Source organism: Podarcis pityusensis (genome assembly GCF_964106645.2).
Source record: "Podarcis pityusensis genome assembly, chromosome: 14".
In the NCBI taxonomy this organism is placed as follows: Eukaryota; Metazoa; Chordata; class Lepidosauria; order Squamata; family Lacertidae; genus Podarcis; species Podarcis pityusensis.
In genome coordinates, this window is record NC_138039.1 from 53,213,066 (window position 1) to 53,238,001 (window position 24,936).

At 46.6% G+C, this 24,936-nt stretch overlaps 2 protein-coding genes across 5 annotated transcripts in view; one reads left to right on the forward strand and one right to left on the reverse strand.

The window, feature by feature from the left end:
• Positions 1 to 3,041: 3,041 nt before the first annotated feature.
• Positions 3,042 to 19,761, forward strand: CRABP1 (cellular retinoic acid binding protein 1). The gene is made up of 4 exons (XM_080980868.1): positions 3,042 to 3,192; positions 4,973 to 5,151; positions 8,198 to 8,311; positions 12,824 to 19,761. The coding sequence occupies exons 1-4, from the start codon at positions 3,123 to 3,125 to the stop codon at positions 12,872 to 12,874; spliced, it is 414 nt and encodes a 137-aa protein (XP_080836994.1). The 5' UTR covers positions 3,042 to 3,122; the 3' UTR covers positions 12,875 to 19,761.
• Positions 18,508 to 24,936, reverse strand: part of SIN3A (SIN3 transcription regulator family member A) — a 60,332-nt gene continuing 53,903 nt past the window's right edge. For 2 of the 4 annotated variants that reach the window (XM_080980683.1, XM_080980682.1), the window contains exons 19-21: positions 23,189 to 23,283; positions 21,992 to 22,304; positions 18,508 to 21,541 (exon numbers count right to left, since the gene is read on the reverse strand). In XM_080980683.1, the coding sequence (XP_080836809.1) occupies positions 21,311 to 21,541; positions 21,992 to 22,304; positions 23,189 to 23,283 (639 nt within the window). In that variant the 3' untranslated portion in view covers positions 18,508 to 21,310. The remainder of the gene's footprint in view (positions 21,542 to 21,991; positions 22,305 to 23,188; positions 23,284 to 24,936) is intronic. The other 2 variants (XM_080980684.1, XM_080980685.1) reach the window with 2 other exon arrangements.

Below are 24,936 nucleotides of genomic sequence, written 5' to 3' on the forward strand. Positions count from 1 at the left end.
ATTACTGCCTTTTCCTGTGTGTTGCTCTGCTCTATCCCAGCCGCTGCCACCATCATCTCTGCATATATTCTGACTTTCAGAGGATGTCCTATTTAATTAATGGTAATTTCACAGTCAACGGCTTTTGCGTTCTGCATGAACAGGGATAAGCATTGCCAGGCCATTGGGGGGGGGGCTCTTTCATTATGGTCAATAAGGACATTCATTAGTCATGGAATCATGATTCTATCATCAGATGCTAGGCCTTTGATGCCTGCTTCATATTATGCTCAAGCAAACCCTCTCTTTGTGAAATTCATTTCCCTCTCCACCCAAATCTGTTAGCAATGTTTAGAAAACCAATTAGAGCCATCTTTGTTCTTCTCTCATGCTGCATTACAACTATTTGGCTCAAAGAGGCAGTAAATCTTGACTTGTTGATGAAATGTCCATGCAAAATGCTCTGGTATTTTCTGGGACCTCATATAAGGAACAGACAGATCTCAATCTTGTTGTGTGCAGATGATTTACTGCCCTTCTCTCTTTCCCAATTGGACCTCAAAAATCTTTTGGAGGTGTCCAGCAAATACTGTAAACAGGAAAGCCTATCTATAAATTGCTCTATGACAAAGTTCTTCATTTTTGGCAGACATGGATCAGCAGCCTATAGAATAAATTCACTCATTTAAATAACTGGGTGTACTCTTTAATGAATGCCTCTCTGGGAAGTGTTATACAGAGGCAGTGAAAGTCAAAGCACAGAAAACCATAGGAGCTTTCCATAACTGCTTTCCATAACTGAACTCTGCCTTGCTCTTGAATAAATGTCAACTAAGGTATTGGCTCTTCTGGATAGAATCCAGATGGAACCTGTAACTAAACAGAAACATCAAATTTCCCCCCATGTTATCCATTATTGAGACTATTTTGGAGCTAGTTATCTGACCAAACTCTCAGCTGCTTCCTTAAGAAATGCCTTTATTGAGTTGTGCTTCCAAGTCATGCCTACTGCAGTCTTGGATGGTTTCTACAAGAAGGTTCCATATGCAGGCAGACATTGCATTTGTGGTCAACCTCAGGTGGAACACATCGCTCAACATCTGTTAGCCTGACCCAAGAGATTGCTTTCTGAAACCTATGTTCACACAAGCAAGCGGGTACACCCTGGCAGAAATGGTCCATTTTCTTTTGAGTGACAATAATAGCTTCAAAACACAGAGAATGGCCCTCTAAGCACTGACTGAAAAAACAACAAAAAAAAAACAGGAAAAAGGAGTTAGGTAAAATCACTATATATTGTGGTGGTGGTTCAGAGGTTTCATTTATTTGAGTTTGTTGGTGTCTCTGGCAACCTCTGTCTTACATCCTGGATGTTGGCTCATATTATGGATATATCATGATCTATATTTTTTGGTGTGTTAGGGGACGGGCAGTATCTCTGACATTGTGCTCATTCTTGGGGTAGTTTGTCCACCTTTGGCTGCTACCCTGCACTTAGCTCACCTGTGGCTCCTAAAGCTGTCAGCAGCCACACCCTGGGAAACGGCGTTGACTGGCTGACTAATCCAGGTGAGGGGAGCTGATGGGTCTCAGACCTTCAGTGATGTAAGGGCTTCCTTTGTGTGTGAAGACAGGCTCCAGGGGATTGATGGAAGGAGACCATTGGTGGACCCAATGGTCAAGCAGGCGGTTTCTGCCCATGCTGTAGAGGGAAGAGAGGGGCAGAAGGAAAACTTTGATCCTAAACCTCTGCTGCCTTGCAGCTATACCCATTCATGAGAAAGGCTTTGGGAGTAAACCCAAGGAAAAATCTGCACCTGCTGCTTGGCAGGAGATCTTCAGGAGAAGAAAAGCCTAAGGAGTAAACCTTGTGAAATCTGGAGTGGAGTCCCTAAGAAGGTTGGATGGTGCCTTGTACGCTTCCTTCCAGCAACTCCTGCAGCCAAGTGGGTGCCCAACATCTTGCTCTGCTTTCCTTTGGACAGTGAGGCTGGCGGGAGGGTCTGGTGGCCTGGGGAGGTCACTCTGGTGCCGCACACGCTGCAAAAACAACAGCAAAAACAGTGCAGGAGGTTACGAGGTTGTTTTATTAGTACTGGTGTTGTGTATTTGTCATGGCCTTTGGCTAGAACAATAAACTGATAATGTAGGTTTGGCAATCCACCCCTATAGCCTTCTACGGGAAGAGCCCTGCTGGATCAGAGCGGGCCAAGGAGCAGGACCTGAGCAGCTCCACAGTCGCCATTCACAGCACCTGATCTTCAGAAGTACACACTGCCTTTACTTTTATTTTATTTATATACCGCCCTTCATCACAAGATCTCAGGGCGCGTCACAGAATAAAATACAAGGTTAAAACACAAGTGAATAGTTAAAACGAAAACAACAAAACAACAAGCCTCCCACAAACACGTTGAAAAGCCCGCTGAATATGAATCCGCCCAAGGCTTCCGACAGCCAAGGCGGCCCAGAGCCAGCAGGGCTAGGAAGCCCCCTTTTGCCCTCTCCTCTGCGGAAAGGCCGTCGAAGTTCGTAGCATCTCTCGGCATCCATGGTCCAGTCCTTGGGGAGGGGGAGGGCAGACACCCACCTCTCCTGCCCCTCCTGGATAGTGGCTTCCCCTCGGCTCCCGAACCTCCCTGCCTCGGTCTCCCAGCTGCAAAGGCAGCCACGATTGGCGGGGGGGTGCTGGAGAGGAGCGAGCGACTCTCCTTTCGGGGAACCCCCAGGCGGCAGCTCCCGCGCGCAGGCTGGCTGCCCGAATGGCGAGGGGCGAGGGATGATGGATGGGGTGGGTGCTTCTGGGAACGGAGGAGGAAGGCTGCGGGTGGGTAGGTGGGTGATGGATGGGGGGGTGAGGGGAGAGAAGAGGCAGATGGATGGGTGGACGGGAGGCTCCCTGGGGGGGAGCGGGGGGGGCAGAGCGGAGAGGCGGGGAAAGCGCAGAGACACTTGGCCACCTCGCAAGGTGCCTGCACAGAAGAGTGAGAGAGGCAGAGAGAGAAGGAGGCAGAGAGAGAGGGAGACACTCAGACAGACCGACGGACAGACAGAGAGAAGCGCCCGACGCTGCCTGCCTGCCTCGCTCGCCTGCCCTTCCCCTCCTTCGTCGTCGGGTCTCCGGGGCAGCTTCTTCCCCAGCGATGGCCAACTTCTCCGGCACTTGGAAGATGAAGAACAGCGAGAATTTCGACGAGCTCCTCAAAGTCTTGGGTGAGCAAGGAAGGGCAGCCTTGGCCGCTGCGCCCGGCGCTCCGGCAGCGCTTGGAGGGGCCGGGGGGCCGGGAGAGGCTTGGCCGGGGGACTCCAGGGGGCGGAGGGGCTCACCCATTCCCCCCACCCCCAGAACACCGCCCCCAGGTCACCGGCCAGGCGGACCCTCGTGCACACGTTTACACGGGAGTCAGCGGCGCATTGGAGAGCGGGACGCGACTGGAGTCCCTCGTGGCCGCCGGGTTCCGGGTCTCCCCGCGTCCGGGAGCGCGGCATCGGATCCGGACTATCTCGCTCCCCGGTCGGGGAGAGTAGCTGCCACGCCCCGTGGGGCTTTACTCCCAGGTAGAAGGTGAACGCGGTGGGTTGAGGCGAGTTTACTCAGAAGGATCGCCGCTGTGCTCACCGGGGCTTACTCTCAAGTAAATGAGCGCGGGGAGGGGCTCAGGGGGGGAATCAGCGCGGGGGGATTCTCTCTCCCCCTCTCTCTTTGGGGATCGTTTTAGAAAGGGGGGCAGGCTGAGCCTGTGTTCCTGCAACGTTTACATGAACACGTTGAGACTTACTGCTGCGAATGGGCGGATCTGACAATTTTTGTTTCTCTCGGTTTTTCCACTCTTAACTTCACATTTCCACATTTTTTCTTGAAAATTCATCCTTTTTTTACTGTGACTTTCTCCTAGTATACTCATGACTCTATGCTATTCTTGCAAAGCAATTTCCCTTAATACAATGCCTTTTTGTATATTAGATACCTGAATACATGCCTTTTTTACACACACACTGGACTCTGGGATCGACCTCTTTAGGTTCAAATCCCCAGGCCAGAGAACCACAGATTCCCAAGGATTGCTTGTGTTGTGGTTCTTGTATTGTTTCGGGAAATGGGAATTAAGGCGGTTGGCCTTAACAGGTGGACTGAATTACATGTCTGCCCCATCCCCACTTTCCCCAACCCCCATGTCCACAGCCTCTGCTCGCAAGCCATTGGGGAAGGGCCCTAGTTAAGCCTTAAAGTACCTGCCTGGCAGGCAGAAGCTTGCAGGCTCAGTCCCCAGCATCACCGGAGAGGGCAGCGAGAGACTTCCTGCCTGGAACCCCAGAGAGCTGCTGCCAGTCAATGCATGCAGTACTGAGCAAGATGAACCAGGGGTCTGACAGGGTCGGAAGCAGCGGTGCTTCTGGATGCCAGCTGCTGGAAACCACAGGGGAGGAGAGAGCACTCTTGTGGGTTTCCCCCAGAGAGGCATCCGGCTGGCCTCTGTGTAGGGTTGGAAGGAACAGCCAAGGGTCATCTAGTCCAACCCCCTTCAATGCAGGAATCATAACTAAAGAATTCCTAGCAGATGCCCCAACCCCTGTTTGAAAACCTCCAAGGAAGGAGAGCCCCCCACTTTCCCAGGGAGTCCATTCCATTGTCAAACAGCTTTTATTGTCAGAAAGTTCTATCTGATGTTCAGTTGGGATCTCCTTCCTTGTCATTTGAATCCATTGGTTTGGGTCCTCCCCTCCAGAGCAGGAGAAAACAAGCTTGCTCCTTCTTCTGTGTGACAGGACTTCAGATATTTGAGGCTGGCTATCCTGTCACTTCTCAGTCTCCTCTCCTCTGAGCTAAACACACCCAACTCCCTCGACCATTCCTCATAAGGCCTGGTGTCAAGACCCTTGATCATCTGGGTTGCCCTCCTGACCCAGCAGGCTCTTCGTGGTCGTCTTATGTCCTTTCGGCAGTTAACTTTGTGTTCAGCATCATGGTTCCTCCTCCTTGGTTTTTGCCCAGGGGTCAACGCCATGCTCAGGAAAGTAGCCGTAGCTGCTGCCTCGAAACCACATGTGGAGATCCGCCAGGAGGGGGACCAGTTCTACATTAAGACCTCCACCACCGTCCGCACCACCGAGATCAACTTCAAAGTTGGCGAGAGCTTTGAGGAAGAAACCGTGGACGGGAGGAAGTGTCGGGTAATAAATAACCGCTGTGTGTTACTGCCTTATTCATTTAAGGATTTTGTACTCTGTTTCCCCACTCTATCAATTTATTTCACTATAAAAGTATTCCTATACCACCATCTCATAAAACTTCAGGGCAGTGTGCAACAATCAAAAACACTATTAAAAACACAAATGATTATTCAATGGTTGATTTAGCAGCAGCCTAGGACTCAAAGCGGCTTGCAGGTAAGAAAAAAAACATGCAAAGCGCACCATTTAAAACAGGTTAAAACTTCAGAGAATAGACATGCTGAAACAATAGTCACAGGGCAAAACCCACCTGAAATCGAGCCATTTCCACCTGACCAGAGCTGGCCCACCCCTGAGGTGGGTGTGAAGCTCCTCCGCCAGGCAGCGGAGGCACCAGAGGAGCCCAACCCCTGGGGTGTTGCTGCTCATCTCCCCTCCCCTGGGGCAGAGAAGGCAAGCGGCAGTGCCTTGCAGAACAGACTGGCAAGGGTGGGTGTGTTCTGGTGACAACAAAAGTGTGGGTGAGGGGGGGCACGGGGGCACATTCCCCTTTCGCCTCAGGTGGCCAAACAGGATGGGCCAGCCCTCCTCTGAACATCTGGAACTCAGCAGGGACAATGCCTTCCTGATTTGTAACAGTTGGCAGTTCCACAGAGTTGGGCCCACTGCCCAGAAGGCAGGATACTCTGCTATTCATTTATTCGTTATCACATTCTTATCCCACCTTACCTCCAAGGACCTCAAGGTGGTATACGTGGTTGTTGCCACTCCCCATTTTACCCTCACAACAACCCTGTGATGTAGGTTAGGCTGAGCTCCCAGCAGGACACTCAAACAACAATCCCACCTTAGAATTGTAGTTTTGGGAGGTACCCCAAGGTCTATGATTTTATGACTCAAATGTCATGTATTAATGTATAAACAGAGATGCAATTCTGAGCTGGCTTTCAGAGGTGGAAAACAAGCTCTGGCTCTTTCCATCAGGGCTTACTCTGAGTTGCGGGGTGCTGACGTGATTTTCTGGGCCTAATGCATTAATCGTGTTCCCAGCAGACTAGTAGAGACTGTTCACTGCCTCTTTGCTAACCTACCTCACAGGGTTATTGTGGGGGTCAAATGAAGAGGGGGAGAACCAGGCACACCACCTGGGAGGAAAGATGACATATATGCAAAGCTGAGAGGCGTCTTGTCATCTGGGCAGTCCAGGACCTCCAGACACCCTGCCCAGGCTTGCCCCCCACCTTCAGTGCTGCTAAGGCAGAGATTTGACTTCACCCTCGGAGATGCCCTCCTTTGCCTCTTGAGACAGACCGATGCCAACAAGAGTTGGCATGCAGTCCAACACTATGCTGCCCAAATCAATCAACATCATCATGGGGGGAGGACTATATGACCCTTGGGGTCCCTTCCAACCCTAATCCAGGGGTTCCTTGCTCTTGCCATCAGCCACATAAGATGAGTCCTTTAGAGAGTTGGGACAGATTTCTGAGAGATCATCCTTTTCCAGGGGCAATTAAGGACCATAAAGGCATTGCTGATTGGGATCTCTCCAGTCCAGAGCATTTCTTATTCTAGAAAAGTATTACATCCTCAGGCTGCTACATTTTGATGTGCCGGGATGTGTTTTATCTGTTTGTCACTCAGGGGTGCCAACTTGAATAAAATATTGTGGGGACCAGGTAAGGTCCACCCCACATAATGGATGGCATGAGACAGCACTTGAATGACAATGAACGTCAGCTTTGAGGGGGCCCAGCCCCCTCAAATATTTTGTTGGGGGAGGCAAGTCCCCACAGCCCCACTTTCTCCTTTGTGTTGCAAGGGGGGGGGGGAGGAGAACATCCTGTTATCTTTTATAGCCTTGAATTGATGAGCCTGGATCACACCGCCCTGCATTTTGTTCTCGTTTCCTCAGCAGCAAAGTGTCCCATGAATATTAGGACAAAGGCATTGCTACCCCCAGGGCCCCCCCCGCCTCGCCCCTCCCATTGTTGTCTCTTGTTTGTTAATCAGAAATTCCTTTCCTTCTGGTGTTAGCCTTTCGTGGAGTCAAGTTGAGAGGTACAAAATAGTGACAATAATAGCCGTTAGGGAAAGTGGATGGCTCCTCATGGATCCTGACATACAAGAGGCCATTTGCTACCATTTCTCTGCTTCGGCTGTTTACACAAAGAAATTTTGCCTGGTTTTTGGGACTGTTTATCCAGCCCTCTGCACCCACCACTTTGAATTGCTGGCTGTCTAGTGGTTTGAGTGGTGTGAGGTGACTGGTGGGCTTTAGGGCAGGGAAAGACAACCTCCAGGCTGCTGCACTTGGGGGCTTCCTAGCTGACCCCCAAGCCTCTTCTTCTGGGCTCTGCCCCTCCTCAATTTCCACCTTGGTTGGGGTGTATATGTGTGTGAATAGTTTTGGAAGGCTGATTAGGACCCTACCCTGGCAAGCGGGTGGGTAGAGGGGTCCAATCCGGTTTGGCCCCATGCACCTACCAATTGCACTACCAAAGGAAAAAATAGTTAAATGGATCAGGAGTGCCCTCTGTGACCAATCTGCTGCACTGCTTGGGAAGGGAAGTCCTGGCAAGTGAAGCCTTTTCCTTGCTCTGTTCACTCTCACCTGCATGCATAGCACAGGTGAACCGTAGCAAGGAGGAAGAACAGCTCTAGGATATGGGCAGTGGGTCCCTTGCTCTGGTGTGGGCCTGGCCAGGTGACCTTCACACCTGCAAACATATCAGACCAAACCAAAGCCCACCCCAAATCTGTTTCATTCAGCTGGTAGTGGCGCCTCTGTCACTCTCTGACTGAGCAGATGGAAGCCCGCAGAACTGTTTTGGCATCACAAATGAGCAACTACGAAATGGATGACATCCAGTTTCTGTGAGGGAAGGTAGCATTGAGACTTTGATGGGGGCAAGATGAAGATTGAGAAGACAGTGCTGTTTAATCTGGATTCTTTAGGCTTGTCATGAAATAATGCAGCTAATCCCTCCCCCCCCCCCGATGTGCGGATTGTGTGTGTGTGTGGGGGGGTACTCTTTGCTTGCAGAGTTTAGCCACTTGGGAGACTGAAAACAAGATCTATTGCAAACAAACTCTTCTGGAGGGAGAAGGCCCCAAAACATACTGGACGAGAGAACTGGTTGGAGAGGAGCTGATTTTGGTAAGAAATTTTAATTTTACAAGGTTGGGTCTCGATGGTAAGGGTGGACTTTCCTGGTACCTAGAGAAGCCCCCTTTCCCCTGTTGTGTTCATGCACTGATGGGAAATGTGTGACCCTCCAGATGCTGCTGGACCCCAATTCCCATCAGCCCCAGCCAGCATGACTAATGGTCAGGGGTAATGGAAGCTGGAGTCCAACAAAATGGAAAGGGCATCATAATGTCTTGGAGCAATACTGCATTTTTTTTTGGGGGGGGGGGGAATTAACATGAAAGTCTTTTGCCAAGGGACCCACCAAACCCAGGGTCAGCCCAGTAGGGAGTGGCAGGAGTCCCGCTCCCCTCACCTACAGAATACCCTTTGTTGTAAAAAAAAACAGACCCAGAACCCTCTGCATTAGAAGTGGCTCCATCATGTCTCTCAAGATCTTCAGTCCTAACCTCCACTTTATTTATTTACAAGCCTCACTTTCATAAAAAATATAACAAGGCAGAGTACAGCATTCAGACACAATACAACAGCCATAAAAACATCAGAAATACAGCAAGGGGGGGAGGTTGGTTAAAAAGTTAGATTTCAAAAAAAATAATAATTAAAAATTGTCTGCACAGTTGTTGATAAAAGAGTCCAAAATGAAAAGCAGGGCTGACTCCTGCTGGACGACTTCTGGCAGGGAGTTTCACAGGACAGACAAAGTTTGGTCTTTGGTAAAAGCCAAAGGAACCTCAGCCTACACACACACACACACACACACACACAGCCACAAGTGCTGCATCAGAAAAATGCTGTGGTTGAGGAGGAGCAAAAGGACTCAGGCGAACCTCCAAGGTCCTTGGAAGCTCTGCTCTTGCAACTTCTGTGTCAGCCATAGAAATCTAAAACCTTTGGGAGAGGGAGTTTTTGCGGATTTTTATTTATTTATTTCATAAAAGTTATATGCCACTTGACTGAAAAGAAAAACACCCTTAAAACAATCTACACTAAAAACAAAAGCAATTTACAACAATAAAACATACAAAAAGTTTTAACATGAAAACATTAAAATTCACACCAGCATTTCTAAGCACCTAAACAAGCATCAGCAGGCAAGCGCCAAAAAGAATACAGTGAAGGTGCCTGCCTAAAATCAATAGGCAGGGAGTTCCAATGTGTAGGCGCTGCCACAATAAAAGATTCACAGGAACAGGTATTATGTGGCAGCTGCAGGAATGCTAATGCCACTGACTGAAGCAGCTGAGTGGGCAAATGCGGGGGCAAGGCCACCTTGTAGGTAAATTGGTCTCAAGTGGCACAGATTTTGGAACATTCTCCCACACACACACCCTCCAATCTCTACTATGACCCATTTTCACAGGAAAGAAACTACCACAGGTTGCCAGGTATTTGAATATTGAATGTTTCCTTAGATAAATTACAAATAAGTTCTCCTTCCCCACCCACTACACACACAGACTTTACTTTCCTGATGAAAGCAGCCTGAAGCCAAATTTTGCAGAGTTTGTTCATTTTTTTAAAAAATAGTTTTATTAATTTCCAATATATAACAACCGCAAAAAAGAGGCGGCGGGGGGGGGGGGGGATACAAAAACAAAATCCCAACTCCCAACCCCACTTCTCCCTTCAGAATGGATCGATTTAGTTAAATTTTGCCAAAGTCCAATCTGTGATTTTGGTAGTTGCTATTCTTCAGGGTTATCAGTAAGGTGTTTTATAAAAGAATGCCAATTGTCTACATAATTTGTATTATTCAGTGCATGTAATCTCTTTGTTAATTTTTCCAATACAGCAATAATGAGAGATACAGAGATGGTTCAATCCTTTCCAATTCTGTGCCTCTAGTAGGCGTGCCGCTATTAAAAGAAAAATAATTAGTTCTTCATAACAAAGTTCAGATTGCCCTTTAAAAAATAGTTAACAATCCCAAACTTGAAGTACATTCCACATGTTACAGCTTATTTCTGTAAATCCCCTCTGCCAGGAGGGCTTTCTGTGTTCACACATCCACCACATGTGAAGTGTGGTACCTATACTATTGCAGCCTCTCCAGTACAATGGTGGGGTAGTTTTATTAATATAACTACACAGTAATGGTGTAGTAATTTAAATGTATCCAAGTTGAAACTGATTTAGCCCACAAATTATACCAATCCACCTCTGCAATCTCTATCCCTGGATCAGATTCCCTTTGTTGTTTCACGGAGTTGCATCCTCCAATTGCTAACTCATTAATTATTTGATAGAGTATACATACATACATACATATATAAAATAAAAAAATTCAAAGGATGTTAAAGGTCTTGTGGCATGCGCTTTAATTTTGGTTTGATATGAAATACTTTATTCATTGACCATAAAGCTGTTCCCATTTTTCTCGTTGTTTGTTAGCTGAAGCATTTTCAAATAAATAAATTAGTCAATAAAGGTCTTTCTCTCTCCATTTCTGAATAACAGTCTTTTCCTGTTGTATCAAAATTGGGTGCAGTACAAAAGGTATCAATGGAGAGACTGAGGGAGTTAATGAAGGTGCCCACATCTTCTTGCATTCAGAGCTGACTTTGTGCATGGATTTATTAGAGAATCAAAAACGTTTTTATTATGTATTAAACACGGTAGACTCAGTACTCTATATATTTCTATCAAACTCCATTTGCTGCCATAGTTTCTCATTTGTGTTGTGTATTATTCCAATTGCATTTTGAATATGACATTTTTATAAATGAGGTAGAGCAAGCTCCCTACGCCCACCCCAGACTGCAGATAGATCACAGCTAATTGTAATCTGGGTCTTTTACCCTGGTGTACAAAGTTTACTATCATCTTTTGCCTTTTAAAAAAATTCTCAGTTGAAATACAGATGGCTATAGTCTGAAACAAAAAGAAAAATTTTGGTACAACCATCATTTTCACTGAGGAACCTCTTCTCATCCTTTACTTTCCTGATGAAAGCAGCCTGAAGACAAATTTTGCATAGTTCACAGATCACACCAAGGGGGAAGAAACGTATCTCCAAATCAATTATCATCCAAATCCAGAGGCTTTTGAGCAGTTTGAAAGAAAGATTCATAAGCCCCCTCCTCTCTCTCTCCCTGAGGGGAAAAAAACCATGCCTCAGCTGATTAAAGCCAATGAGCTGTGGGGCACGGATGACTGAGTGAACATTTTTATAAATGGCATTGCAGAATTGTGAAATTGAACGCGGCTGGTGAGAAGGTTCAACACACAGTTTAGAAGCTTTGATCTCCAGTGGCTGTGACTTTTCAGACTTTGTCTCAGCTGAGCCCAACCCTAATCCCTTGAACATTTCCACACCCACCCACCCACAACAATCTTAAGGATGATATAAAAAGCAGAAGTAGCCATGCTGGCAAATTGAAAAATCCATATTCAGGCAACACGTTATCCCAGATCTACATCAATGCAATACCTTTATTAGGTCACTCAAAACATTACAAAATAGGGTGTTGGCTTCGGGGTCCCTGAGAACTGTAGCAGCCATGGAGTGTGCTGGCATCTAGCCAATCTTAAGAACTTCCGATGGTCGTTTTCCAGGCACCTGACTTCAGTGGGCCCTTGTCAGGGGCCGAGTCTTTCATGTGGCAGGTCCTACCCTGTGGAACTCCTTGCCAAGTGGGAATCTTCCCTGCTTCCTTTTAAAAACTGTGCTCTTCAGAGAGGCCTTGGGGGTTTGCACTTGTTTTTAACAAGTTTGCTAATATGCTGTTGATGCTTTCACTGATATTGTTGTAGTGCTGTGTTTTCATAGAATCATAGAGTTGGAAGAGACCACAAGGGCCATCGAGTCCAACACCATTATTTTTCTATGAAAGACAGAAAGAAATAAAGGGAGGAGGAAGGAGGTTTCAAGTTGCCCTCAAGATGACTGAGAAAAACACACAGTAGTAGCCGGTCCATGCCTGAAAATTCTGGGTGGCATTTAACTAAATTTTACTCAGTCACCCTACTTAAATTAATGGACCCAACCTAGCCATCTTCATTAATTGCAATTGGTCTACTCTGAGTAAAACTTAAGTTGAATACTGCCCATTAAACCCAGGTGTTAGTCAGATCTCTCTAAGAAGTCCTAATTCTATGGGTTAGCTCAGTATTAACATGCGTGTAGCATTTAGTGATGCGGGTGGCGCTGTGGTCTAAACCACTGAGCCTCTTGGGCTTGCTGATCAGAAGATCGGCGGTTCGAATGAGTGCTGCAACCCCAGAGTCGTTCGCAACTAGACTTACCTTTACCTAGCATTTGGTGAAAAGTGCTTGTGTTTTTCTAATGGGGAGCAGACAATGATGATGCTATCATTCCTTGCCCTTTCTGAGCAGACCCCCCTTTTCCTCATTGCTCTTGCCTATCCTTGTGCCCCAGTCCCTCTGGGCCCAATCCATGTCACTACCCAAAGCAAGAGACTTTGTGCATGGATTGCACTTCCTGGCAACAGAGGGAGTCTTGCACCCTTTCTGCTGTCTGATTTGCTTGGAAGTGTCTCTTTTTCTGTTCCCCTCCAGACTTTTGGTGCGGATGATGTCGTATGCACAAGAATTTACGTAAGAGAGTGAAAAGTACCAGCCACCATCGAGCGGGTGGGGGATGAAGAGATGGATTAACAAGCAGATGTTGTGTGAGAGAAATCCTGTGCAGTAAACATCTCTGTGTGTGGCCTACAGAGCAGCCTCGTACGTGACCATACATGTCATCTTGAATCCCAGTCGACCAGCCCATGCCTTGGGCTTTTCACTCTGATTACAAACCCTAGTCCCATTAGAATTGTGTCTCTCTGTGTGCTCCTCATCTCTTTTCCATTCTTTTACTTTGTGTTTTGTAGTTTACAAATTTGTATGATTTGAGCAGTAATTAAATTTATTGAACATAATGCCCAATGCTTTGAAAGGGTTCCCCTCTTCTTCTTTTCCCTCAGCACAAGGAGCACAGCATTCCAGCTAGCCAACGGGATGTCGTGGCTATTGTGGATGAGGGTGGCCCAAAGGCTCAGGCCTCTCCTTGAGGTGGAGACCCCTCAAACCTGCAGGGTTTCTGAGCAAGAAAATGAACTGATCAGTCCTAGGAAGCTCTTAGACTGAGTCAGGCCAATGGTCTCCCTAGGATCAGCATTGCCTACTCCGACTGCCAGCTGCTCGCCAGAGTTTCAGGCTGGGCTTTTCCCCAGCCCTGCCTGGAGATGCTGGGAATTGAACGTGGGGCCTTCTGCATGCCAAGCAGATGCTCTGCCACTGAGCCAAGGTCTGTCTCTTGTCCGAAGGCTTTCAGTTCCCCCCAGCAATGAAAACTTCCAGAGTGAACTCTGCAGGGCTTTATCAATAGAGAGGCTGGTGGCACCTTAGAGCAAAGGGTGCCAATGTGGAAACCTCCAGATGCTGCTGGACTCTTCTTCTTAGGCGATTACTCGTAGCTGAGCAAGATTGCCTTCCATAAACACGGTTTTAACAATGAGTCCGTGACTGTGGAGGCCAATTCTGGATCCACACGTCCTTCCAGTGGGGACTACAACTCCCATCAACCCCAGCCAGCAGGGCCAGGGCTCAGGGATGATGGGAGCTGTAGTGCAGCAACATCTGGATGGCCACAGGCTTCCCATCCCTAGGTTTACCTTGGGCTCCTCCAAACTCTTTGGCTCTGCAACACTTCAGGCATGCTCTACCCCAAACGAGAGACCAGAGTAGCTTATCATAGCCCAGCTGGGTCAGATTGAATGTCCCTCCGGTCCAGCATCCTTGACCCAAAGAGTGTCCAGTCAGATTCCTCCTGGAAACCCACAAGCAAGGAAGGCAACATCTCTCATCACTGACTTGAGCCTCCTACGTCCAGGGAGCTATCACAGCCAACATCATTGACAGACCTACCCTGAAGTGGCCTACTTCCCCATTTCAGAGGCATCTCTGACAGCAGCCATTGCCCCATCTAATGCTGAGCTAATTGTGCCTTGGATGGAAACAGGGTTGGGAACCTGCCGCCCACCAACGCTCACCTTGGGCCTGCAACTGGGGCAGATGGGAGTTGGGAATCCAGCCACGCCTGCTTCCCATCACCGAGGAAGTCTTTCTTTGCACAGTCCACAATTAACTTAAGGAATTTGTTGTCAAAAGGCAGTGCTGGAAACCTGTGGTCCCTACAGACAAGATAATATTTTTCATCCCTGTTGCCTAGAAGATTACAGCTCAGCATTTAGAGTTTGAGAGCATTTAAGGACAAAGCACACTGCTCATGCAGTCACTGTACTTGCCAGGGAGCAGCAGCACACAAGCTTTTTTCTGATAGATCCACTAGCTTTTTCCATGGATTACCAACTGCTCAATTGTGCTTAATCTCCACAGCTTAGTTCTTGAAAATAACTAAGACACAATCCTGAGGAGGTAAACTTTAGTCAGCAGCTGGGGGCTTGACACAACAGACAGCCCTGCCATATGAAAATTAAACAAATCCCTGCATGTAGAAATCTATCCCATGAAGCAGCAGCATCCTATGTGTCATGTCAAGAAGCATCCAAGCATCACTGTCTCTCTCACACAGTCTTTTCTCTGGGAATCTCATTAGTGGTACCATGGCAGAGCATTTGGTCGATTTAACAGCAATGTGAAAATGACTATGCAAATGAGAAATGATGTGAATATCTAGAATCATAACATACTTGTTCCCATCCACTGAAACCTTTGCACCTCTCCATGGATACAAAACATACATTTAATCTGTTATCAGTTTCAAAGCCATCCAAAACCTATGCCTCATGAAACAAAATGAAGGAGAGGGAATGGTTTCCTTGGGTAGTTACCCCACCCAAACCCATTTTGTTAAGTGTATTTTATTACTTTTATACATGTGCTAAACATCATTTAAAATACAACAAACAAGAGCAGCTAATCTGTCATCTCTTGAAAGAAGGTGTAATAAATAGCAGCTTAAAGTTGAAACCATACTGAGATCCAGTTTATAATGCACGTTAGAGGCTCTGATCCAGCAGGTCTGGGGAGGTGATTTAGAAACTCACTTTGATGTAGGAGGACAGGGCACAGCCTTCCGCAGACCATTGAATCATAGAATCATAGAGTTGGAAGAGACCACTAGGGCCAACGAGTCCAACCCCCTGTCAGGCAGGAAACACCATTGTGGCCATCTAGTTCAGTACTGTCTGCACTGACTGGCAGCAGCTCTCCAGGATTTCAAGCAGGGTTCTCCCCCAGCCCCCATGATGGATGCTGGGATCCAAACCTGGGACCTTCTGCATTCAAAGCAGGTGCTCTGCACTGAGTTGTGCCACTTTCCCACTGTGTGAAAATTGCTGCACAGCTCCTTAAGCCGTTTGACATTTTCTCTTGTTAGGGCAAATTGCTGCCTCATCTACTTTTGACCCTGATCCCTTATGCAAGGGGAAGTGCTTCTCCACTAATTCCAAACAATGCTGCATACTAAAACACTCACAATAGGAGCACTGGCCTGTTAAATTAAGTTTGAATTCATTCAGACTATGTTAATTTATGAATACTTCAGAGACAGCAATTATTAGGGTTTCCCCCCTTTCTTTTTTGCCCAATGCTTGCTGTTAGGATGCCAGCATAATTAGGGGCTAGAAGCAAGCAGCTAATCTTCAAGCATGCTGGAAAGAGGATTGTTTGATGAAGCGCTGTGTAATCGGGCACAGCTCCTAAAAATGCCTAACACCTAACGAGTTTAAGGACTTAGGATACTTGCTGAAAACCACTGCCTGTAACACCCCAACTGCGAAGCACAATGGGACACAGGAAGATGCTGGCTGAGGCAAAGCAGGCAAGGTTTGGCTAGAGTTGCAGCTCTCAGACTTGAATAACATGCTGACAAAAGGCATCTCTTTTTTAACACACAGCACAGAAGCAACACAATTAAGCCGGGGGTCCCCAAACTAAGGCCCGCGGGCAGGATAAGGTCCAAGGGGCTCGTTTATCCGGCCCGCAGCGACTCCAGCCACCCGCTCTTACTGGCGCTGCGCTGTGCAGCTGCCCACTTCCGGGTCGGAGCACTGGAAATAGCTTGTGCGCATGTGCAAGCGTTGTGCGCTCACGCGGGTTATTTCTGGTGCACATCCGGGTTGGAGGCCCATGCACATAAGCTATTTCCGGTGCTCCTCCAACCTGTAAGTGCACCAGAAATAGTGTGTGCATATGGGCACGCACACCCCCACCCTCTGCGCAATTGGCGCTGGAGACACCGGCCCGAGGCGCGGTAAGTTTGCTGACCCCTGCAATAAGCTGCCTTGGAAGAAGGGAGCAATTTCTTCTCCCACATTAAGCAGCCAGACCCTCATCATGCATCAGCTGGGGTGACATTCCAAAAGGTCAGCTCCCACTTTCCATGCTGGCTGCGATGAAGAGCAGGCATTGAGGAATGTGAGGTCCTTGGTGTATATGGGGGGGTGCTGGTTCCTCAGGGAAACCTGTTCAGGGGGTTCCATATTTGAAGGGAGTCATAAGTTTGGAAAGCTGTCTCAAGAGGCTCCTGACTAAGTGACTCCATCTCAGACTTGGCTTTGGGACCAGAGTTCAGAGTCTCTGTGACTTGCAACTTTGCTCTTGCTGAGCCATCCGGCCTTTCCTCCTCCATGTCACAGTCTTGGCTCACAGTTGGTGTCATGACCCAGGTATGTAAAGTGAGAAACACCCATAACATGAAGTGTGAGAGGGAGCAACAACAAAAACAGGGAAAACAAAATATTGATTATCAAATATTGCATTTTTTAGATTCTGCACAAATGATTTCCCCACCATAAGAGAAGCAGCATCTATAGACAGAGTCTGGCTTAAAACAAATTGGAAACTTACAACTGAGCACAATCCCTCTTGCTCCCTCCTTTCCAGCTGTTGGGAGCCCTCTGCTGACAGTCTGAAAATCTGCAATAATGAGCATATCCCAGCCCAGTCATTTCCATCCTTGCCGAATATGGAGTCAAGATGGTGACCAGCTTAGTGATGAGGTGCAACAGGGAGAGTAAATGGCTATTATGTGCTTCTTGCTGAATATTAAACCTTTCCATCTAGGAGCGGACACTTCGGACGCAAGAGACCGCAGACTTGTTTGTGCTGTGCCAGAAAACTTCCCAGACAAATCTGCCTGGCTGCTACTGAAGACGATGGACCAGAAAATCCTGGTCTAGTACCAAGGGAGGGGGTGGGGAAGAGAGATCTTATGAGTTGAACTGCCCCATGACAGCACCTCCCTATTCCAAATTTTAATCTAGAGTAGACAACTACTTTTAATATTTGCAGCTATGGGACCTCCACGTTAGAGAAAACAGACTAAGAGTGCTGCACTGGAGTGAGAATCTTCCACAGGCTACTTTGTACCTCCAGTAACGAGATTCTACCTTCCAGCACAGCACGTAGCACATCTACACAGATCTTCATTTAGTTGTCTTTTAAGGACGCGAAAGCCAAGTGTCCAAGCTAAAGGCTCAAAAGGGTGGGAAGGGATCTGAATGGAGGGACTGAGGAGAAATTCTTCAGGAACCTGTTTCGGTTGCACTTCCTGATTCAATACGCAAACCAAAACACAGTTAATATTTGAAACCTGCACTTCTTCCAATTTTGCAATGCAGTTCCTCCAACCAAAAAGAAAATTTGTACAAAAAGGGTACATTTGAGGAAAGTGCGTACAAAGAGAAAGTCAGTGAAAATAATGTACACAATACATTTTAGATGGGAAAATTGCTTGCAGAAATGCATGTATTAGGCAAAATCATGTACAGTCAACCATACATCAGGAGAAATGCACACAATTTTGTGTGTGAACTTCCTAAAAAAAGAATTACAAAACAAATGTAGAAATGGAACAAACAGAACTTAAGATTGGAAAAATGAGAAACAGACTGAAACTGAAAATTGCAATTTGCCAATCTGTACTTAGATGAGGCCATACTTCCAATTCTAAAGGGGACAGACCCCTATCAAACTTCTTCAAATCAGAATCAAGTATACCAGCACCTTTGTACCATATCTGACAAAAGGGAATTACAATCCCAACAACCGAAAACATTTTTGCTCACTATTGCGCTTGTCTATTGAAGAGAACCAACCCGCTTTGAGCAGTTTTGCACACCAGAGGCAAATGCATGCAAGTCAAGAGCCCAAACAGCACTTTTCAAGTTCACCCAATCAAGACCTCACCAATGTTTTTGGCCAAGTTTGATCAGGAAGGACCACCAAATCTGTACACGAGTAGCCCTGATATTTTAATGGAAATACTGCACTACAGTCAAGTTTACAACATCTGTATAGAAATCACATGAATAGGTGGCAAAAAGGTTCACATTACAGAATACAAAAAGCAATTTAAAATAAGAACGAAAGTATTTTGCTATTTGTACAGGCCAGGACTAGGAGCTTGGAGCTCAGATGTCAGACATCAGGGTTGGGAGGGTCAGGGGGTGGGGAGAGAGAAATGCTGAATTCTGAAATCCTGCTACAGGAAGGGCAGTGGCCTCCTTTATTTTGCAGCTGCAGGGGTTTTTCTTACCCTCAAAAACACTGGGTGAGAAAAAAATCCCACCCTGCTCTACCTGTCTTGTTCAAAATTACACTTGGGCAAAGTGTTTTATCTTCTAACTTGGTAAAAAGGTCTAAACTGATAGTTTAAATATACACAGAAGAGGTACATCTGAGAGGCTGTCGAGAGTGAGGAGCAGGGGAGCAGCACAAGCAAAATGGAGCAGGACACAGTAGTGTTGTCATCCCCCTCTTTTAAAAGGGCAAGGGAAGGAGACATGGGTAAGTTAGCTTATTGCTGGCATACCATAAGAACTCCCCGGCTGGGCTCCACTCCTTGCTTTTACCGCTGCAGGTCACATTCCCCTGTGCAAACCTGCCTCTTACTGCAGAGGCCCATCCTGCACCTCTACACTCTTCTCTTAAGCTACAGGGAAGAGAGAGATACTTGCACAGGTCCTCTTTTTCTCCTCTCTAATTTCTTTGCCTTGGACCGTGACAACACTGTTCTGAGAGTGTGGACAGCTACTTGCTGGGATACCTGGAGAGATGCAAGTTTGGCAGATTTGGGGAGAAGACAAATACCAGCAAGCCATATTTTTAAAGGTCTCTTGGTTTTGTCACTTTGTACAAGCAACCAACGCCTCCTTGGAGGAGGGCACAAATGTTAGGTTCATTGCCATTTACAAAACCCACAGCAACTTTTTTTAAAGAGAGACCTTCATATCTTCAGTTTTTGTTCGTGCCATCAATAGTAAAAAAAAATGTCCCTGCTTGTGTATGTTACTGGTGAAACCACAAAAGGCCACCCCTCTTTTTTCCTATGGTCTTGCATGTGTGCTCTCTCTCTCTCTCTCTCTCTCTCTCTCTCTCACACACACACACACACACACACAACACTCTCTCTTCTCTCTCTCTTGAGCAGCTCTGTCAAATACTGGTTTGGTATTTAGGATATTTTCTTCAACAATGAGAAGAATCACACAAGAAAGCACAATCAACCCCAAACTAGGGAGCTCAGCAACACTTTCAAAAAGTGCAAATTCTCTGAGCTGGAAGACTAGGTGGATAATAAAAAAACTACCCAGCAAAACAATCTCCCCAAAACAAACAAACAAAAAGAATTTAAAAATTCTGATATATATTATCATTCATATATCACATAGGCTGCTTAAAATACGAGTCATGTAATCCCACTACACACACATTCTCATTCTCTCTCACACGCATATCCTTTTTTCCCTTTCCATTAATAATTTTTTTTGAGGGGTTGGATGCCTCCCTGCCCGCAATTGGTAGCCATACATCTCTCAGAACAGAGTGAGGGAACCAGCAAGAACACATCTTTCTCTGGTAAGAACCAAGATGTATTATTATTATTATTAATAATAATAATAATAATATTTTTGTATTTTTGTATTTATTTATTTTTTACAAAAAGGAACAAGTTTCCACACAAAGCACTACAATGATAACTCCCTTTGGTAGAAAGTGTAATAAAAATGTCTCTGTCACTCTCATCTGTAGGTACTAAAACCTGAACCTGAAGCCACCTGGTACTAAGGTACACAAGAAGCTAGTATAGTTATACTAGCACATCAAGCATACTTTTTCTTTAATAAAAAACAAAAAAAATTTGACAAGTATGTACATTTATTTACAAAAAAAGAGGGGGAAAACCAGTTTAATATAGGTTGTTGCTATTGTGAAAGCTTGTGTTGTCTGTATAGGGGTACTGTGTAGGTGAGAGGAAGTGTTTGTGTGAAAAGCTGGTGCATGGCACTAAGAGAGACTAGTAAACAAGCAGGTTCAAAAAAACAAAACAAAAAACAAACCCCAAACAAAACGATCGTTCCACTGGCACTGGAAAGGACTGACCGATCTTAAATGGTTTGTGTTAAGTCAGGCACCCAGATAGCAAGGAAGGAACTGGAGAGAAAAGAGAAGGGGGCAGCAAACTCAAGAGCCAATGTTTCCGCCATCTGGACTGCTGAGCCCTGAGAGCCGATGGAAGGTTCCAGAAAGTCTGCTGCCTACTCCTGTTGAAGCTGGGGACTGGGCATTTTGGAGATTCCCAACCAAGATACTCTGGCTGCAAGACTTTTTTTCCTTTTTCTTCTTGGGGAGGGGGTGTTCAAACGCACCACATCTTGTCAGGCTATTCAAAGCCCCCAGTTGTCACTGATGCCCATGTGGCTGGGAGAACGCTGCTGGTGTGTGTACAGGAAAGATGGGCTTCTCTACAGCGACTTGGACACCTCAGCGCCCCTCATGGCATGGAGCATGCGTGTGATCTCAGCCTCTGGGCAGCAGTTCCAGCTTCTGTTTCTCAGGATGGACATTTCCAAAAGTGGCCCCCTGGGGCAACAAGATGTACCAGCTATGAATTAGTCCAGAAGTGGCTGTTGTTACGGAGATAACAGCGAGGGGCTGGGGAGGAGGCGGGAGGAAGGCATCTTCCTTGTTTTCCTTGATGAACCTGCACGAAATGTGCACCCACAACTCGACCTTTTCCTATCCCCCAGGAGTTTAGGGCGTCTTGAATATTGTGCCATATTTGACGCGGTACTTGTTAATGCTCACGAAGTGCAGGTCCTCTGTGTCGCAGCTAGTGGTGCAAGGCACCAAGCCTTCCAAGCCCTCCCCCATTAGCCACTTGCTAGTTTCAGCTGCCATTTCACGGGTCACGTGCTCCTTGGTCCACCTGTCAACCCAGGCCTGGAATCGCTGGTGCAGCCTTTTGCTCACCCTTTCATGGGACTACAAGGAAGGGAGAAAACAAGAGAAAGCTTTAGTGACTGGCATTATGCAGTGAGGCCTTGGTCAGACATGCATGCCTGCTTAGCACATGTACAACCCTCTTTTCCCTCCATGTCACAATCTGCATATAGTCTAATGGACACAGGTTTTCTGCCAGAAAAAGTGGCTCCCATTACACATACTAAGTGTACCACTGAAGTGATCCCCCTTTACTGGCAACAAGGCAAGCCAGTGTATGCAGAATACAGTGAGTTCCCAGTTGATCTCCCAGTAAGATACGGACCAGACCCTGACACCTCTGGTCATAAGCACAGTTGCTTTGATGAACAGTGAGGCAAGCAGAGGGCTGCAGGGGGAATGAACCAAAACACCACTGCATCCTGGCTGCCTGCAGCTTTCCCTTGAGGAGAAGCCACAGCTGCTCACCCCACCCGCTTTGCTCAGGCCTACCTGATGGGCACGCAACAGAGCAGTCCTCCTGTACATGTAATCCTCCGATTTGATCACGTACACCATCTTGTAGGAGTTGAGCTTGAATTTGCACTCCAGTTTGTCCAAGCTCTCCACGTTCTCCAAGGGCTTCTTGCTGATACCCTCCTTCCCGTCCTTCTCCTGCTGCTCCCGACCCCGCTGACACTTGCGGATCCGCCTCAAGTTCCTGTAAAGCAGAGAGCCCCTGCTGGAATTAGCACCCGCCTCCCTCATCGGGCTGGACGTTGTGGCTCGCGGGGCCTGCTCCTCAAAATCCATCACACTGCTCGTGCTGAATGACGATAAGAGCGTAAGGGATGATTAACACATTTAACGTTGCCGTGGTTGCCTGCATCCTCCTCCACTTGCTGAAAAACTGCTGGGGAAAGGAGCAAATCCCCTCCCAGCAGAGTTCAGCCCAAGCTGAGAGGGGAAGGGTGATTCCCAGGCACTGGCTAAATTGGTGCTTGACCTGCACTGCGGAGGAGAAACTCCTGTTATACATAACCATCCTTTTTTCCTGACCAAAAATGTGATCTTTGATATGCTACCAAGGCACATTCATTCAAAGAATTGCCACAAAAGCTCATGATGACATTTGCTGGCTAGATTTTCCTCCTCAGTACAGGCAAGCATTAGATCAACCAGTCCTTGTGACCCACTCCTTTCCTCTTTGCTTGCGCCAAACACTCGGTGAAGGGCCTTCCACCACAAGGAGAGGGAGACATAGACAGACAGCTACGGCTGTTTTTAATGTGTGGATCAGCACTTAGCCACAACCATGGGAGAGCTTCAAAGCTTTTTACAAAGTCTGTACACAGTGCAATTGCATGAAGCTGAAGCAGGGTTGTCCAAGTACATATTAGTGACCACCCCGATCTGAAACATTTCCTATTTCTGCTTTGTTGGGGTTTTTTTTTGGGGGGGGGGGCAACTAAAGTCACAAGAGCAGAGGCCTACAAGGAACTCTCAGACTATTATTATTATTATTATTATTATTATTATTAGCAGCAGCAGCAGCAGCAGCAGCAGCAGCACACAACTGCCACCATGTTCTTTCCAGCTGCCAGTTTCCTACAGTGACCCTAAGCAATGGGGCTATGATCTCCAGAGGAAATGCATGCCTCAAAATGACCCATTAGTTCTTAGAGTAATGCGCAATATCATTTCACTCACCTTGGCAGAAATACTGGCTTCTGGGCCAGCTGTTCCCGTAGTTCAGGAGAGGTAGAATCAGAATTGACATACCGATCCACATAGTCGGTCCAACGCTGAAATAGAACACAGAATAAAGAGATGCACCAATGAGCTCCCTTTAACAGAGGAAGCTTTCCTACGCCGGTACCCAAGGATGAAGGACCATGCACGCAGCCCCACTTCCGAGGAGCTTCCATTCCCCTTCTGTGTCCAGGGCAGCTGCCTACCAGCTTCATCTGGCTGAGACCCTACCTGCCTGCAGACTGTCTCGCCAGAGTGGTGCATGCTCTAGTTATCTCCCGCTTGGACTACTGCCATGCACTCTACTTTGAAGGTGACCTGGAAACTACAACTAATCCAGAATGCGGCAGCTAGACTGGTGACTGGGAGTGGCTGCCGAGACCACATAACACCGGTCCTGAAAGACCTACATTGGCTCCCAGTACATTTCTGAGCACAGTTCAAAGTGTTGGTGCTGACCCTTTAAAGCCCTAAATGGCCTCAGTCCAGTATACCTGAAGGAGCGTCTCCACCCCCATCATTCAGCCTGGACACTGAGGTCCAGCTCTGAGGGCCTTCTGGCGATTCCCTCCCCGTGAGAAGTGAGGTTACAGGGAACCAGGCAGAGGGCCTCCTGTGGCGCCCGCCCTGTGGAATGCTCTCCCATCAGATGTCAAGGAAATAAGCAACTATCTTACTTTTAAAAGACATCTGAAGGCAGCCGCCCAGAATGGCTGGGGAAATAATAAATTATTATTATTATTGTTGTTGTTGTTGTTATTATTATTATTATTATTATTGATGCGACACTCATTATTTGTAAAAAAAGGGCTGGGGAAACCCTGTCTTATTTGTTTTAGAACAGCAGAGGTATGTGCCACTTGGACTTTAAAGCAGGGATAGAATAATCTGCTTAAAATTACTGTTCAATGGCACAAATGTTACAACATTTATAAGTGGCAACTCACTGATCTTGGTAAGCCAAGATTTTATAGAATTTTTTTAGTGCAAATGCATCTGTAACTTTCAGGATCAAACTTCTGAAGTTTAGTTCCATTTTTGAAAGAACTCACACTCCTTTTCCCTACATTGGTCACAATGAAAGCAGCCTGAACCATTTCATGTTAAGGACAATATATTGCTCTTTCACTTGTATTGCTAAAAATATTGCATTACTCACCCCAAACTTGAGGGACAAAGGGCTATAAAAAGAAATAAGATTAGACCCTTCTGGCTTTGGCAGTGATCTTTGGCAATGCACAACAGTATCTTCTATAAGTAGCCTTGGCACTGAATAATTATGTTGTGTGAACCTAAATATTTTGGAAGGACTTTTTGTTTGTTTTCAAGCCTAAGAATGCATGCAGTCATTGTTCCGCATGAAGACGTCATAGAAAAGCACTGGGCAACTCCAACTAAATATTGGAAATTGTTTGAGGTTCACCTTGTCTTGTTGTTTGTATGTAATGCTTCAAAATGCAACGTTTGGAATTAGGCACCTACTATGGCTAATGTTTTCAGCTTGCTTTTAAAAAATCAGTTATCTAGCGGTCACGAATGTTTCTGACCTGAATGCACCTAATCAGATGAAGCCTGAATATACTGACTTGCACACATATAAACTACTCATATTCTGAAGATAAACAGCAGCATCTGCTTATTACTATACACAGAAAAACTATACATGTTAAAATCTGAAAAAATCCACATAATAGAACCTGGACCTA